Source organism: Salarias fasciatus, chromosome 8 (assembly GCF_902148845.1).
Source record: "Salarias fasciatus chromosome 8, fSalaFa1.1, whole genome shotgun sequence".
Lineage (NCBI taxonomy): Eukaryota > Metazoa > Chordata > Actinopteri > Blenniiformes > Blenniidae > Salarias > Salarias fasciatus.
In genome coordinates, this window is record NC_043752.1 from 21,350,675 (window position 1) to 21,368,120 (window position 17,446).

The 17,446-nt window shown below is 53.3% G+C and overlaps 1 protein-coding gene across 1 annotated transcript in view; it reads right to left on the reverse strand.

Annotated features, from left to right (window-relative positions):
* Positions 1 to 11,118, reverse strand: part of fmn2b (formin 2b) — a 32,983-nt gene extending 21,865 nt beyond the window's left edge. The window contains exons 1-12 of the mRNA XM_030097573.1: positions 9,931 to 11,118; positions 9,381 to 9,783; positions 6,053 to 6,285; positions 4,372 to 4,550; positions 3,902 to 4,024; positions 2,521 to 2,614; positions 1,596 to 1,795; positions 1,327 to 1,478; positions 978 to 1,263; positions 770 to 926; positions 682 to 724; positions 15 to 98 (exon numbers count right to left, since the gene is read on the reverse strand). Of these exons, the coding sequence (XP_029953433.1) occupies positions 15 to 98; positions 682 to 724; positions 770 to 926; positions 978 to 1,263; positions 1,327 to 1,478; positions 1,596 to 1,795; positions 2,521 to 2,614; positions 3,902 to 4,024; positions 4,372 to 4,550; positions 6,053 to 6,285; positions 9,381 to 9,783; positions 9,931 to 10,936 (2,960 nt within the window). The 5' untranslated portion in view covers positions 10,937 to 11,118. The remainder of the gene's footprint in view (positions 1 to 14; positions 99 to 681; positions 725 to 769; positions 927 to 977; positions 1,264 to 1,326; positions 1,479 to 1,595; positions 1,796 to 2,520; positions 2,615 to 3,901; positions 4,025 to 4,371; positions 4,551 to 6,052; positions 6,286 to 9,380; positions 9,784 to 9,930) is intronic.
* Positions 11,119 to 17,446: the final 6,328 nt, after the last annotated feature.

Here is a 17,446-nt window from a genome sequence, read left to right on the forward strand (position 1 = left end):
CCAGATGGACTGACTTGGAGAACCGGTCCACGATCATCAGGATACAGGAGGGGGGAGGGCCCGTGACGAAGTCCAGAGCGATATGAGACCAGGGGCGTCTAGGAACAGGCAGAGGCTGTAACAGACCAGAGGAAGGGGCAGACGAAGACTTCCCCGCAGAACACTTGGGACAGGCACGGAGGTAATCCTTGACGTCCCTCCATGTACCAGGCCACCAAAATCTGCGGCGCAGGTGGAACAACATTCTCCTGACCCTGGGATGACAGGTGAGTTTGAATGAGTGAAGGCAGTGTAACACCTCACCGCAGACCTTGGATGGGACGTATGTCCTGTTGGCTGGACAACCCCCAGGATCCAGCTCACCCACCAATGCCTCTCACCAACCCGCTCCATAACGGGCCAGGTCAACGCCCCCACCACACAATCCACTGGGATAATGGTAGTCTCCTTACTCCCCTCTCCCTCACCAACAAATTGACGAGATGGTATCGGGCTTGGCATTCCGGGAGCCTGGTCGATAATTGATGGAGAACGAGAAGCGGTCAAAAAACAATGCCACCTGGCCTGCCGAGAGTTCAACTGCCTTGCAGATCGGAGGTATTCCAGGTTCTTGTGGTCAGTCCAAACCACAAACGGCTGCTTCGCCTCCTCCAGCCAGTGCTGCCATTCCTCCAGGGCCACTTGACCACCAGCAGCTCCCGGTCCCCCACGCTGTAGTTCCTCTCTGCGGAAGACAGGCGCTTTGAAAAAAAACAGGGGTGGACCTTACCATCGTCCAATGACCTTTGCGAAAGGACAACGCCGACTCCAGCATCAGATGCATCCACCTCCATAATGAGTTGCTGGACCAGGTCCACCTGTCTCAGGATGAGGGCACTGCCGAAGCACTCCTTGAGTTGGGCGAAGGCCCTCCCAGCCTCCTCAGACTAGGTGAAGGGGGACTTGGTGGATGTGAGCTGGGTGAGGGGACATGCTACCTGGCTGTAGCCTCTGATGAAGCACGTATAAAAGTTCGCAAATCCCAGGAAGCGTTGCAGTTGCTTGCGGTTGAGGGGGACCGGCCAGTCCACCACCGCCTTGACCTTAGCTGGATCCGCCTGGATCGAGCCCTCCGCGATGGTGAACCCCAGGAATGATGTGGAGGCAGAGAAGAATTCACATTTCTCTGCCTTGACATACAGCTGGTTCTCCAGGAGCCTCTGTAGCACCTGCCGGACGTGGTTGACATGCTCCTTAGATCTAGAGAACACCAGGATGTCGTCACTGTACACAAAAACAAAAGTGTTCAGGAAGTCTCTCAACACATCATTAATCAGACGTTGGAACACTGCTGGGGCATTGGTGAGGCTGAAGGGCATGACCAGGTACTCAAAGTGTTCCACCAGTGTCTTGAACCCCGTCAGCCACTCGTCCCCCTCACAAATGCGGACCAGGTGGTACGCATTGCGCAAGTCCAGCTTAGTAAAGATGGTGGCTCCCTGTAACAGCTCGAAAGCGGAGTCCATGAGGGGTAACGAGTATTTGTCCTTGACCGTGATGTTGTTGAGCTACCTGTAATCGATGCACGGGCGAAGAGAGTCATCTTTCTTACTGACGAAGAAGAAGCCTGCCCTGAGAGGTGATGAGGAGGGTCGGATGATCCCGGCCTTCAGTGCATCCTTGATGTAGACCTCTACGGCCTCCCTCTCGGGACCCGACAGGCTGTAAAATCTCCCCGACGGCAAGGTCGCCCCTTTCACCAGTTTGATGGCAGTCGTAGGGCCTGTGAGGGGGTAAAGACAAGGCTTTGGTTTTGCTGAACACAGAGGCCAGGTCACGGAAAACCGGAGGCACCAGGGAGAGATCAACAGCCTCCACAGTGGGCTGACGGATGGGCAGAGATGGAGAGCAGGCTGCTGACCAGAGGCAGTTGGCCAGGCAGTGAGTACTCCACGAGATCACCCTTCCCCCGGTCATTAAGATGACAGGGTCATGGAGCTGCAGCCAGGGGTACCCGAGGATCACCTCATCCATGGACTGGGGTAGAATAAGGAAACCTATCTCCTCCCTGTGGTTGCCGGAGGAAAGCAGAGTAACAGGAACTGTGCAGGACTTGACAACGGCAACCTGGGTTCCAGAAGCACTGAGAACCCGTTTGACTGGAGCATACCCGTCGACGTCGACCCCCAGCCTCCGCACCAGCCCCTCTGAGATGAAATTCCTTTCTACTCCCGAGTCCACCAGAGTCTTGGATTGCCCCTCCACTGACCCCCATGACAAGGTGACAGGCAACAAAATTTTCTTAAGGGGACTTTGATCCTCCTGACCCGCCAGACCCCCCACTTTCACTGGCAGGCCCTGTCTTTTGGCCAATTGGGACACCTGTTCAGGACATGGCCGGACTCCCCACAGTAGAAACACAGTCCCAGACTCACCCTCCGCTGGCGTTCTGGCCCAGTGAGCTGGATACGGTCAACCTCCATGGCATCTGGAACTCAACTGTGGGCGCTGGAACTCTGGGGCGGGCCGAGACCGTCTTACCTGGGCTGACCTCCCGGGTGTGGTTGTCCAGCCGAACCGCTTGGGATATCAGGTTGTCCAGCATCCTTATATCCTCTCGGCGTGCCAGTTCAGCCTGGAGCTCCGGACGTAGCCCAAACAGGAACACCCCACGCAGGGCTATGTCATTCCAACCGCTTGCGGCTGCTGCCACTGAGTAGTCCGCAATGGAACGACCTCCTGGTCTCGTTGTCAGCAGCTAGGAGAAATCCCCCTCCTCCTCAGTGTGGTCGAAGGCCTTCTTAAACTCAGATGAAAAACGAGAAAAGGAGTAGTTAGTGAACGCGGCACTTTCGATGATGGCTCGGGCCCAAGCTAGCACCCGTGAGTCAAGGTTTGTCAAGTAATAAATCCTGGAAGCATTAGTGGGGAACTCTTCTGGAGCCCGTTCAAAAACTAATTTGCATTGCAGCAGAAAACCACTGGCTCCTCCAACCACTCCCCCATCATTTGACGGAGAGGAGATAGAGATGATGCGTGGCTGGCTGAAGGCTGCTCCATGGGTCACCGAGGGTGGGGGGTCCAATGGCGGAACAGATGCACCCGGGGCTGATTTTGCTTTCGCTAATTGGCTCACCATGGACATACACTCGCTCATCTGTTCTCCCAGATGATGCGGGTAACCCTCGACAGCATCCAAGCATTCCTTGGGTGTGGTGGGGCGCCTCTCTGCTGGGTCTGGGATCTGGCCGGATCGTTCTGTCATGGTAAGAGTGCCGTTTGACCCAAGCGCAGAGAGACAGAGACAAGATGAGGTTTGCACAGGTTTATTCAATGTAGAGAGTCGCCAGGACTGCAGCCTGGCTGCAGTGCTGCAGATTGACTTGAGGTGAGGTAGTGGCGAGGTCGTGGCGTGGCGTGGCGAGGCGTGGCGAGGTCGTGGTGTGGCGTGGCGTGGCGTGGCGTGGCGTGGCGAGGCGTGGCATGGTCGAGGTGAAATCCCTCACAGAGATAGACTGAGCAGGAGAGAGCTTCTGCAGTGGCACAGCAGACTAGAGAGGAAAACGAGGCTTAAATAGGCAGGCAGGGTGGCAGTCCCCAACTGACTGCAATGAGTACTCAGCAGGACCCAGGGAGACTGGGACTGCCAAAAGCCAGCCAGAGCAGAATCCTGACATTATGGAAGTAATGTGATTACTGGAAATAATGTGATCCAAACAAGGAAAAAGAAAAAAAAAAAGATAAATAAAAATAAACAGAATTCACGCCCAATCACACATAGACACACACACACACACACACACACACACACACCTGCTTGTGTGGGTTTAGGTCCCAGTCCTGGTCCCAGTTCGGGTCCCAGTTCGGGTCCCAGTCCGGGTCCGGGTCCCGGTCCGGGTCCCAGTCCTGGTCCCGGTCCGGGTGTGCTCTCTGCTCCAGGCTTGGCTGGGGGCCAGGGGCACCTGACACTTGGAAGCCTCCCGTCCAGAGGGTCCAGGGAATGTGGCGGCTGGCTGACCGCAGCCCAGGTGTAGAGTTGGTCATGCTATGGAAACAAACAGGGTGGTAAGCTCAGCTCAAGTCGAGGACATCTTCATGTTCTTTTGGAGGCAGATCACTGGAGTGAGGAGCTGCCAAGTGGCCCACTGCACACTGGACGTGGAAGAGGAACATGAACTCAGTGATGTGTTGCCCTGTAGCGTCTCCCAGGGAGGATTCTGGGGCTTTGCTCTGGGGCTTACAGTAGTGTTTTAAGGCTGTAGTTTAAAATTTCTCTTTTGGAAACTCTCAGTGGTTCCAACCAGTGACCAGGCTCTCTAATATAAAGCAGACATCTGAAGAACAAAGAAATGAAAGATGTTGATAATGAAGGTGTGTGCAGTGAAGACTCACGTCAAACTTGGCTGACGTGGCAGAGGTGATGTGGGCCGTGCTGCCCCCCAGCGGCTCCCTGAAGCAGTCTGTGAAGGGCAGCAGGAGGCCCATGGCCAGGATCCTGGAGCAGAGCCTCTCCGCCTCCTCCGGCTCCTCCTGCTGCTGCTGCAGGAACAGCTTCTCCAGAAGGGTTCGCCCTGCAGGCCCAACACACCGCCGGTCAGACAGCTACAGGGGGAACTGTTCACCCTGCACGCCCAGCTACAGGGGAACCTGGGAGCGACTTCCAGGAAGGTGGAGCTCAGTGTAAGATGTAGCAGGAGCTGATCATTTCACATTGCAGTGCCTGTTTTTTAAGCTTGTAATGGCCGCCCCCTATTGGAGAGATGACAGTACTTCAACAACACATCAGAGTTTTACTGTCATTAGTGGCAGGGGGGGCAGGAGGGGCACGGCTTCACCTGGCGTCACCAGGAAGGACTGCAGGAAAACTATGTTTTCTATAAGATGAGCTGCTGTATTTTACTGTCTGTGAATACAGACCCTCCCTCCTGAACATGTCAGGATACTACTTCGTGGTTTGTGGTCTCTGTCTGGGCTCTGAGGGCCTCTCTGGCCTGCTTCTGGCCTTCTCAGGGGTCAGAGGTCATATATGCATGATCACTATCACCATTATATTTGCATGATCACGCTGATCTTTAATCACTCTTCACATACTGGGTTACCTTGTCTTCTTGTGGTGGTTAGAATAATGGTGATCTGTAGTAGCCCTCTCTTGATGCACGCCCCGAGTTTACTACTAGTTACTAGTCTGTTCACTACTATGGTTCGTCAGGGGGGGAGGAAAAAAAAAAAATTATGTATATGTATGGTTCTGTCAGTTTTTGTGATGGTTGTCAGCTCTGTTTTGGTGTTGACTAGATTGGGGTTTGGGATTGTTCTTGGTTGCGTGTAGTGCGTTGACAACACTGTTTTGCATATGTTGTGCATTTGTACATAGGTTGTGCCCCCCCCCCCCATTCTCCCTCTCTTTATCTCTCTCTCTTTCTGTCTCTCGCTCTCTGAGCGTCTCCGTCCCGGTCCTGTCCTCAGCCATGCCGGATGCCAGCTTTAAATAAAGGCAGCAGCAGCAGGAGGTTCAGTCTCGTCCTGCTGCTAACATTAAAATCTGTTCGGATAGTAAAAGGCTACAATCATACAGTATTGCACGCCCCAGCTGCTGAACAGGACAAGGGACAAAAAAAAAAAAAGGACTGAATGAATGCTTGTTTCATGAAAACATACTGTACCTCTTCAAACTGAGTTCATCCTCGGTGTCATGGAAACAAACTACAACAACACTTGCACGCAGTTATGACTTACCAGATATTCAAAATTAAAAGTATTTAGTACAAGAAGACTTATGCGTTCTGTTGTAAGTCTGGACCTCAACCTTCTACAAAAACAATATCCTAAAAAATGAAAAAAATAATGAGATATTTTAGTAATAATTAGCATTTATTGAGTTCCTCATCCCACTATGACAAAACCATTAAAAACATAAAAAATTTGATTGGCTTGTGTATTTTGCCCTTTAACATAAGGGTTTACAGGAGGAGATCTCGACCTTAGGAATGACTGAGCAAAAATATTTATTGTTCCAGAAGAATGACAGAGATCAAATCATTTCTGTGAGTGTTGAAGTAAAATGAAACCTCACCTGTGAAGACGTCCTGAAAGCTGCAGGTGGAGACCTGTCCACAGGAGGACCTCCTGGTCCCACAGATGGGCTGACTGCCTCCTCGGTAGCCCAGCAGATACTCCCCGGACCCCCCGGATCCTCCTGCATCCTCCTCTCTGCTCCTCAGCCTCCTCTCCAGCTCCTCCGTCCAGTCGGCCGAGCGGCTCAGAGGCCCGGCCAGGCTGCGGGAGCGCTGCCGGCGCACCGCCGTCCTGCCGACAGTCACAGCACTCACTTCAGCAGCTGGACTCACACCTCACAACCCTGCCGAGCATCCTCTGCTCTGTTGGTACACGATCGCCAAATGCTCCTCAGCATTACATCGTCTCAAGAAGCATCCACAGGCTGTCTGTGTCACCGTGGGGGGTCCTGCTGCTGTGTACCGGGACAGGTAGACCTGCAGAACGATGAGCACTGACCACTTCACTTCCTCTGAGTTCTCAATTATAAAAGTTGGCTCCTCTAATGCATTTCACTGTTTCCTGTTCTACTGTCCTCCTGTCCTGCTGGTGTCTTCTAAATGACTTCAATGACTTCCTGTCCTCCATCATGAAACTGGATAAAGTTCTGGTCCTTGGAGATTTCAACCTGCACGTTGACGATGGCTCACATAACCCAGCAGCTGTCCTCTGACCTCTGACTGACTCTTTTCATTTCCAGCAGCATGTGTCAGGCCCCGCCCACAAAAACGGTCAAACTCTGGACCTGGTCTTCATGTTGGAAATGTGTGTGTAGAGGATGTCCATCTGAGGGACCACAGCTGTGTGTTTTTTGAACGGACTCTTCCACCTGAACCCCAGCCTGCCTCTACAAAGGTAGAAAGGAGGATCATCACTGAAACCACAGCTGAGAGGTTCTGGGCCTTGTTTGACTCTCGTGATCTGACCCACTGCTCTGACGCTGATGCTTTATGTGCTGTTTCAACTCACTCTGTGGCTCCATTATGGACCGAGTGGCTCCACTAAAATCCAGCCATGTCTCCAGAAAGCAGGCATCTCCCTGGTTAAAGGACAACATCCTGAGCCTGAAGAGACTGTGTCAGAAAACTGAGCGCCTCTGGAAATCCATGAAGCTCCAGGTTCACAGACTACACCTCAGGGACTTAATGTCCTCCTTATATAAACCACTAAGGAGGCAAGATCCAAGTACTTTGCTGCTCTGATAGCATCAAATAAGAAAAATCCCAACGTGTTATTTGACACCAGGATCTCCATGGTGTCTCTTGCTCCTATGGCTGCTCCTGTCCCTGTAAGGCTGACAGCAATGACTTTTCAACCTTGTCTGTTGATAAAATCAGAGCCGTAAAAGACTAAATCCCAGCACCTTCCTTGTGCTGTCCAGGTGGAACCACCTTTGGTCCTCCTTTACTCCAGTGTGTTTTGAAGACATCTCAGCACTGATGGCTAAAACCAAACCCTCCTCCAGTCCTGTAGACGTGTTTCCATCTAAGCTCACTGTGAGTGTTTTTGACACAGTTGGACCGTGGGTGACCCAAATGTTCAACCTGTTGCTCGCTTCTGGTGTCTTTCCTTCTACTAAGGATCGATCAATTATCGGACTGGCCGATAATATTGGCCGATATTGGGCGTTTTTCTAATAATCAGCATCGGCCTTTTTTTCCACCAACAGCCAATAAAATAAATGAATTTAAAAACGTGCTCTTTGGATCATATATACAGCCGTCTCTCTCTCTCTCTGTCTGAAGTCACTGCTCTGGGCTGTGTAACAATGTCCCACCCACAGCTAAATTTTGACGCCAAAATGTTAATTTTTACTGCAAATGAATATCGGTTTCCATGTTATCGGTTTCCATAAGTACCAATAATCGGCATCGGCATCAGCCCTAAAAAAAGCCATATCGGTCGATCCTTACCTTCTAATTTCAAGCATGCAGTTGTAGAACCAAAACTTAAGAAACCTAACTTGGACCAACATGAACTTAAAAACTATAGGCTGATATCTAAACTCCCTTTTTGTCCAGAATGTTAGAAAAGGTGGTGGTGAAACAGCTCACATCTTTTTTACAAATGCACAACCTCTACGAGTCGTTTCAGTCAGGCTTTGGAAACACCGCTCTACAGAGACTGCTCTACTGAAAGAGTCCAGACATCCTGATGTCAGCCGACTCGACTTTGACCCAGTCCACCACCAGATCCTGATAAACAGGCTGCAGGATCTGATTGGTCTGTCAGGTCCAGTGCTCCAGTGGTTCTCCTCACATCTGGATGGTAGGAGCTTTTGTTTGTCTGCCAACAACATCATGTCTGAGCCAGGCAACCAGCAGTGCGGTGTGCCTCAGGGCTCAGTTCTGGGACCCCTCTTGTTCCTACTGTTTGTGCTTCCTCTGGGTCAGCTGATCCACCAGTTCAGTGATGTGTCCGACAACCTATTTGCAGACGACCTGCAGCTGTTCTGCTCCTTCAAGCCTTATGAAGCTCACAAACTCAACTCCTTAATAAACTGCTCGTCACTAACTAAGCAGTGGTTCAGTGACAACAGCCTCCAACTAAATTCAGAAAAAGACTTACCATTGCCCTGGACAGTGCCATCCCCACTATTAAGCAGCACCGTGGTGATCTGAGCCTCTCAGCTAAAAACAAACTGAGGAACCTTGGGGTGGTCTTTGATGAAGCCGTGTCTCTAGACCACCAATCAAGGCAGCTGGTTAGAACCTGTTTCTTCCAGCTGAGCAGCATCACTCAGTTCAGACTCATGGTGTCTTAGAACCAGCTTGAAATGATCCTCCATGGTTTCATATCCCCGTGGCTGGACTACTGCAACAGCCTGTTCACTGCCTCAACCAGAAAGAGCTGATCGTCTTCAGTACGTCCAAAACTCAGCTGCCGGGCTGCTGACCGGCTCCACCAGGAGGCCCCACATCACACCTGTGTTAAAGTCTCTCCTCTGGCTCCCTGCTGTGGTCCGTGTCCAGTTTAAAATCCTGCTGCTGACCTTTCGACCCCTGCATGGTCAGGCTCCCATGTACATGACAGACGTGAACTTTCAGGTAATTTCACAGTAAAAACTACTGGTGTTGTATCAGCATTGTGAGTACCTGTCTCTCTGTATAAACTGTAAAAGGCAAAGCTTTCATTTATTTTACTTCCTCATTAATTGAAGTGTTTTTTGTTTTTTTTTAAACCAAGTTGTTCTCAAACTCTCACTTTTTTGTGAAAAAAGCACTGTAACACGGCATCCCTCTCACACCTATTTGAAATACTCAGTTTAACATTTGAAACGTTGTGTTGTCCCAACTTCTGGAATCAGAAAGCAGACTCGATTAAACCTGTCAGAACAGCGCTGGTACCTGTGCAGCTGCTGGTGGGCTCTGCGTGGGGACAGAGGGCTGTGGGAGGGGGACAGGGCGGGGGAGTGTCCCGGGGAGCTCAGCTGTCGGGTGGTGGTCTTGATGTAGGAGGGGAAGATGGGGGGGTAGGGTTTGACCACGGGGCTGGAGGATGAGGAGTGGGTGGACCTGAGCAGCCGTTTGGCCAGGGTGGGGCTGTCCTGTGTGTGCAGGGGGCTGAAGCAGACGCTGCTCCTCCTGACCTGCTGCTCGGAGGGGGCGGAGCCTGAGCCGTCGGCGGGGGCGCTCAGACAGTCCTCCAGGGACTCGGCGCTGGTCCCGGACCCCAGGTGACCCTCGCCGTCTTCAAGCATCGTCCCTGAATTGTGGACGGTGGTGGTTTGGGGACTTTTGTTGTTGCTGTCTGTGAGTGGAGGACTGATGTCCGGGGACGCCCCTCCCTCCTGCTCCTCCTCCTGCTGCTGAGGGGCTTCACCTCCTCCTTCCTCCCCCCCCTCCTCCTCGGGGGCTTTCCCAGCACTGTCAAACGTGGTGTGGAGGAAGCTGTTACCACCGGTTGCCATGGTGACAGGGCTGCCTGCTGCCCCCCCTGAAGTCACCATGGAGATGTCTGTGTGAGGGGGTTGCTGCTGCAAAGCATGCTGGTCCTTTATGCCCAGGGCTGTACAAAGAGGGGCTTCTATCTCCCTGAGCCCCTGCTCCACCCCCTCCTCCTCCCTAACCTCCACCTCGGAGGGGGCGGGGAGCTCTGCACGCCTCCCTGAGCTGGACTGAGGACCCTGCTCCAGGAAGGACAGGGCGTCCGACCCCAGCTCCAGTTCTGGGGTCAGGTCAAGCACCTCAGGGGGGGTCAGCCTCACCAGTCCGTTGCTTTGCTTCCTTTTGTCGTCTCCGGCCCCCCAGCCCTGCTCCCCGCCGGCGCCGCCGCCCCGGTGCTGCTGATGCTGCAGCCGGATCGCCAGCTGGATGTCTGCCAGCAGGTCCTCGTGGTCGGCGGCCGAGTGGAAGCTGTAGATGTCGGTGTCGGAGCCGGAGCTGCCTGCCTTGTGTCCTCCGTCCTCCACCGGAGACGTGGCGGCGGTGGACGCCTTCCTCCGCTCCTCCTGCTTCTCTCCTGCATCTCCCTCCTTTGTCTCTCGTCCTGCTGTCTTCTTCCCGGGGACGACCGCCTCTGTGTCTGACTGTCCCAGCTCGTCCCCGGACAGGTCAGGTGTCTTGCTGCTGTCCAGTTCGTCATGCTGAGACACCAAAACGTCCTCCTTTGAGCCCGTCACCGATGAACAGGCTTTCCCTTTCAGGTTCCCTTTTCTTTTGCGGATGGAGAAAACAGAAGACTTGGACTCAGATTTGTTTTTCTTCTTTCCTGCTCCCGTCCCTCCCCCTCCTCCTCCTCCTCCGCTGCCTCCCGTTCCTTTCCCTCCATGCTTTACATGTTTCTTGCCCCCCTTTTTTGTCACATCCCCTCCTCCCTCCCTCCATCCTTCATCCAGTGAAGGGTAGCTTCCATTACCAGACGCTGCTGCAGCTTTCCTCTGCTTCGCCTCCTGGTTTCCCATGTCGATGGCTGGCTCTCCTCTCCTCCCCTCTCCTCTCCTCTCCTCTTCTCTCCTCAGGTCATGCCTGAGAAACCCCCTCCTGTGTCGAAGGGAAGCTTTTAGACACTTGAGCCTGAAGGAGACAGAAATATATCAGCCTATAATCCGTGAACACGCTCGTAGTGGAGGAGGAGCGGCTGCTGCTGCTGAACACGACGGTTTTCCTTGTTTTCCGGTGACGAAGGCTGGCGTGGCAGTGATGCTGGCGCTGATGCAGGAGATGCATACAGCTTCCCTGCTCCTCCTCCCCCTCCTCCCTCCCCTCCATCTGCTCCGGTGGTGACGCAGACACTGTGCTCTCTGGGCGCTGAGGGATGAAGACACCAACCAGCCTGAGAGGAAAGGAAGCGGCTGCTGAGTGGATTTCAACCTTCTAGTTCAATCACATTCTGTTACTGACTACATTCCCCAAGAGTCTCTAGCAAAGCCTGCCTACTTTACCCACAATGCAAGGTGTCAGATACTCCTCCAGGAAAGACGCAGCACTGCATCCAACATGAGACTGGATTCACCTCAAATCCACAGCCCCTTCAAACATGGACAAGATCCTTTCACTTGTTTACTTTTCATATTACTATAATATGATATAATGAAAGTGTAAACTCCCAACGCATTCCCAGACGGCATCAGAAATCCAAAAACACTACAGAAAGATGTGCTTAGGATACTTATGCATATGGTACACACATACACATTTATCCATAGTGATAACATCTATAAAGATGCTTCCTGTGCAATGGATATACATGACAAAGCAAAATGCAAATGAAAGGAAAAAAACAGGCTATAATAAATGTGAATCAACAACAACAACAACAACAGGATAAGCACCAGGGGTGGGACTTTAACACTGATTGCAATTAAGAAATTACAAAAAAATTCACATGTTAAAAAAATTCAATTCTGTTTTCCAAAAAAAGTTTGACTTTTTTTTCACTGCACATTTTCCTGGTACAGTGATGCACACACCTAATTCTTAGAACTGATGGTGTCACGGGTGAGAGGTGGAAGGACCCAGGCGCAGGCAGAGTTCAAAAAGGGTCTTTTATTTCCAAGGGGAACTCAGGATGTCAGGAAACCAGGAACTCAGGAGGGCAGGAAACCAGGAAACCAGGAACTCGGGAAACCCAAAAAACACAGCAGGTGCAGGCCAGGACACGCGAACAGACGGACAGACCCACAAGGAGCCGACAAGACACACCAGGACATTGGGGCTTAATAAAGGGGGGTCAGGTGCAGCACATCAGGGAGTTAACGAGACAGACCAGGCAGGAGAACATGAGGGCAGACAAACACAGAACAGGACCCCAGCGCCTCCACGAGGTCGCAGGGGTACAGGGCGTGACAGATGGAGAGGTAAAATTATTTTCAAAAAAGCTAACTGATGGAACCCTTTTTAAAAAAATTGGTCTTAAGAAAATTGTGCAAAAAGAAGATTTTTTACCAGCGGCGCTCCTGATCTCGGTGACATTATCTCAATGCAAAGCATGTTGCTGCGAGTGCAGAACCCTCCGGAGCTTTTTTAAATTGAATGAACCTTCCATCAGTTGTAGCCAAGAGCCAAGGTCTGATTTGTGCATCAGAGTAATCTGTGTACCACGAAATAGATCAATGTTCTGCCTCGGTCGAAATGAAAACTGCAATTAAACGTATTAATTTTTTTGTAATTAACACATTAAAGTCCCGCCCACTAAAAATGCTTTGATTTAAACTTTGGCCCTCCTCTTTCATCTTCTTTGACTTCAGGGCAAAACTGTTTCTTTTTCTGGGAGGAGACTGAGTTCTGGTTTAACTTTGGTTTGCATAACTGCAATCCTCCAAATCTCCAAATACAGACACAATCTCGACAATTCAAGTCAATTCAGTCAATTCACTTTAGATTTATTGATATAACACCAATTACAACATAGTCATTCCCAAATACTTTTACACAGAAAACCCAACAGATCCACATGGCCAAGCAGAGGAGGCTGAGGGAAGGAAAAGCTCCCTTTAAAGGAAGAAACGAAGAACCCTGCAGAACCAGGCTCACAGGAGAACCCTGCAGAACCAGGCTCAGAGGAGAACCCTGCAGAACCAGGCTCAGAAGAGAACCCTGCAGAACCAGGCTCAGAGGAGAACCCTGCAGAACCAGGCTCAGAGGAGGAGAACCCTGCAGAACCAGGCTCAGAGGAGGAGAACCCTGCAGAACCAGGCCCAGAGGAGAACCCTGCAGAACCAGGCTCAGAGGAGAACCCTGCAGAACCAGGCCCAGAGGAGAACCCTGCAGAACCAGGCTCAGAGGAGAACCCTGCAGAACCAGGCTCAGAGGAGGAGAACCCTCCAGAACCAGGCTCAGAGGAGGAGAACCCTCCAGAACCAGGCTCAGAGGAGAACCCTGCAGAACCAGGCTCAGAGGAGAACCCTGCAGAACCAGGCTCAGAGGAGGAGGACCCTGCAGAACCAAGCTCAGAGGAGAACCCTGCAGAACCAGGCGCAGAGGAGAACCCTGCAGAACCAGGCTCAGAGGAGGAGAACCCTCCAGAACCAGGCTCAGAGGAGAACCCTGCAGAACCAGGCTCAGAGGAGAACCCTGCAGAACCAGGCTCAGAGGAGGAGAACCCTGCAGAACCAGGCTCAGAGGAGAACCCTGCAGAACCAGGCTCAGAGGAGGAGGACCCTGCAGAACCAGGCTCAGAGGAGGAGAACCCTGCAGAACCAGGCTCAGAGGAGGAGAACCCTGCAGAACCAGGCTCAGAGGAGGAGAACCCTGCAGAACCAGGCTCAGAGGAGAACCCTGCAGAACCAGGCCCAGAGGAGAACCCTGCAGAACCAGGCTCAGAGGAGAACCCTGCAGAACCAGGCCCAGAGGAGAACCCTGCAGAACCAGGCTCAGAGGAGGAGAACCCTGCAGAACCAGGCTCAGAGGAGAACCCTGCAGAACCAGGCTCAGAGGAGAACCCTGCAGAACCAGGCTCAGAGGAGGAGGACCCTGCAGAACCAGGCTCAGAGGAGAACCCTGCAGAACCAGGCTCAGAGGAGAACCCTGCAGAACCAGGCTCAGAGGAGGAGAACCCTGCAGAACCAGGCTCAGAGGAGAACCCTGCAGAACCAGGCTCAGAGGAGAACCCTGCAGAACCAGGCTCAGAGGAGGAGGACCCTGCAGAACCAGGCTCAGAGGAGAACCCTGCAGAACCAGGCTCAGAGGAGGAGAACCCTCCAGAACCAGGCTCAGAGGAGAACCCTGCAGAACCAGGCTCAGAGGAGAACCCTGCAGAACCAGGCTCAGAGGAGAACCCTGCAGAACCAGGCTCAGAGGAGGAGGACCCTGCAGAACCAGGCTCACAGGAGAACCCTGCAGAACCAGGCTCAGAGGAGGAGAACCCTGCAGAACCAGGCTCAGAGGAGAACCCTGCAGAACCAGGCCCAGAGGAGAACCCTGCAGAACCAGGCTCAGAGGAGAACCCTGCAGAACCAGGCCCAGAGGAGAACCCTGCAGAACCAGGCTCAGAGGAGAACCCTGCAGAACCAGGCTCAGAGGAGGAGAACCCTGCAGAACCAGGCTCACAGGAGAACCCTGCAGAACCAGGCTCAGAGGAGGAGAACCCTGCAGAACCAGGCTCAGAAGAGAACCCTGCAGAACCAGGCTCAGAGGAGAACCCTGCAGAACCAGGCTCAGAGGAGGAGAACCCTGCAGAACCAGGCTCAGAGGAGAACCCTGCAGAACCAGGCTCAGAAGAGAACCCTGCAGAACCAGGCTCAGAGGAGAACCCTGCAGAACCAGGCTCAGAGGAGGAGAACCCTGCAGAACCAGGCTCAGAGGAGAACCCTGCAGAACCAGGCTCAGAGGAGGAGAACCCTGCAGAACCAGGCCCAGAGGAGAACCCTGCAGAACCAGGCTCAGAGGAGAACCCTGCAGAACCAGGCCCAGAGGAGAACCCTGCAGAACCAGGCTCAGAGGAGAACCCTGCAGAACCAGGCTCAGAGGAGGAGAACCCTCCAGAACCAGGCTCAGAGGAGGAGAACCCTCCAGAACCAGGCTCAGAGGAGAACCCTGCAGAACCAGGCTCAGAGGAGAACCCTGCAGAACCAGGCTCAGAGGAGGAGGACCCTGCAGAACCAAGCTCAGAGGAGAACCCTGCAGAACCAGGCTCAGAGGAGAACCCTGCAGAACCAGGCTCACAGGAGAACCCTGCAGAACCAGGCGCAGAGGAGAACCCTGCAGAACCAGGCTCAGAGGAGGAGAACCCTCCAGAACCAGGCTCAGAGGAGAACCCTGCAGAACCAGGCTCAGAGGAGAACCCTGCAGAACCAGGCTCAGAGGAGGAGAACCCTGCAGAACCAGGCTCAGAGGAGAACCCTGCAGAACCAGGCTCAGAGGAGGAGGACCCTGCAGAACCAGGCTCAGAGGAGGAGAACCCTGCAGAACCAGGCTCAGAGGAGGAGAACCCTGCAGAACCAGGCTCAGAGGAGGAGAACCCTGCAGAACCAGGCTCAGAGGAGAACCCTGCAGAACCAGGCCCAGAGGAGAACCCTGCAGAACCAGGCTCAGAGGAGAACCCTGCAGAACCAGGCCCAGAGGAGAACCCTGCAGAACCAGGCTCAGAGGAGGAGAACCCTGCAGAACCAGGCTCAGAGGAGAACCCTGCAGAACCAGGCTCAGAGGAGAACCCTGCAGAACCAGGCTCAGAGGAGGAGGACCCTGCAGAACCAGGCTCAGAGGAGAACCCTGCAGAACCAGGCTCAGAGGAGAACCCTGCAGAACCAGGCTCAGAGGAGGAGAACCCTGCAGAACCAGGCTCAGAGGAGAACCCTGCAGAACCAGGCTCAGAGGAGAACCCTGCAGAACCAGGCTCAGAGGAGGAGGACCCTGCAGAACCAGGCTCAGAGGAGAACCCTGCAGAACCAGGCTCAGAGGAGGAGAACCCTCCAGAACCAGGCTCAGAGGAGAACCCTGCAGAACCAGGCTCAGAGGAGAACCCTGCAGAACCAGGCTCAGAGGAGAACCCTGCAGAACCAGGCTCAGAGGAGGAGGACCCTGCAGAACCAGGCTCACAGGAGAACCCTGCAGAACCAGGCTCAGAGGAGGAGAACCCTGCAGAACCAGGCTCAGAGGAGAACCCTGCAGAACCAGGCCCAGAGGAGAACCCTGCAGAACCAGGCTCAGAGGAGAACCCTGCAGAACCAGGCCCAGAGGAGAACCCTGCAGAACCAGGCTCAGAGGAGAACCCTGCAGAACCAGGCTCAGAGGAGGAGAACCCTGCAGAACCAGGCTCACAGGAGAACCCTGCAGAACCAGGCTCAGAGGAGGAGAACCCTGCAGAACCAGGCTCAGAGGAGAACCCTGCAGAACCAGGCCCAGAGGAGAACCCTGCAGAACCAGGCTCAGAGGAGAACCCTGCAGAACCAGGCCCAGAGGAGAACCCTGCAGAACCAGGCTCAGAGGAGAACCCTGCAGAACCAGGCTCAGAGGAGGAGAACCCTGCAGAACCAGGCTCAGAGGAGAACCCTGCAGAACCAGGCTCAGAGGAGGAGGACCCTGCAGAACCAGGCTCAGAGGAGAACCCTGCAGAACCAGGCTCAGAGGAGAACCCTGCAGAACCAGGCTCAGAGGAGGAGGACCCTGCAGAACCAGGCTCAGAGGAGAACCCTGCAGAACCAGGCTCAGAGGAGAACCCTGCAGAACCAGGCTCAGAGGAGGAGAACCCTGCAGAACCAGGCTCAGAGGTGGGAGCTTCCTGCTATTGTGGTTGGGGTGAGGGGACAGAGAGAGAGAAAAGGATAGGACAGTCTGATAACAGGACAGTAGGCGCCGAAGGAGATGTGGGTAAAGAGATGGAACCTTGGTAAAACTCAAGGCTCTGAGACGGTCCAGCTGCTGGAACGGCCCCCGTGGCTTCATGAGACGCTGTTTGTCCCGGCGATTGCAGCGTCCGCGATACATCCAGCCGGTTGATCGCCCTCACTCAGATGCCTGCTGTCTTCATCTGCCGGCGGAGTGTGACCTTCGACCCTCCTCACCGCCGCTTCCTTACAGGAAGGGTATTGGTCTACTGAAAGCTCGATCAAAAACAAATCCTTCTCTCTGAACGAACTGCTCACCAGAGTAAACCTGGACCTTTTTTTTCCTCATGGAGACTTGGCAGAGAGACGGAGTTCATCCACCTGAAGCAGCTGAGTTGAACCACCGATACGTCTTTGGTCCTCCTTTACTCCAGTGTGTCTTGAAGACGTCTCAACACTGATGGCTAAAACCAAACCCTCCTCCAGTCCTGTAGATGTGCTTCCATCTAAGCTCTTTGTGAGTGTTTTTGACACAGCCGGACCATGGGTGACCAAAATGTTCAACCTGTCGCTCTCTTCTGGTGTGTTTCCTTCTACCTTCAAGCATGCAGTCGTAGAACCCAAACTTAAGAAACCTAACTTGGACCAACATGAATTTAAGAACTATAGGCTGATATCCTGTATACTCCCCTATCGTATAAAAACTCT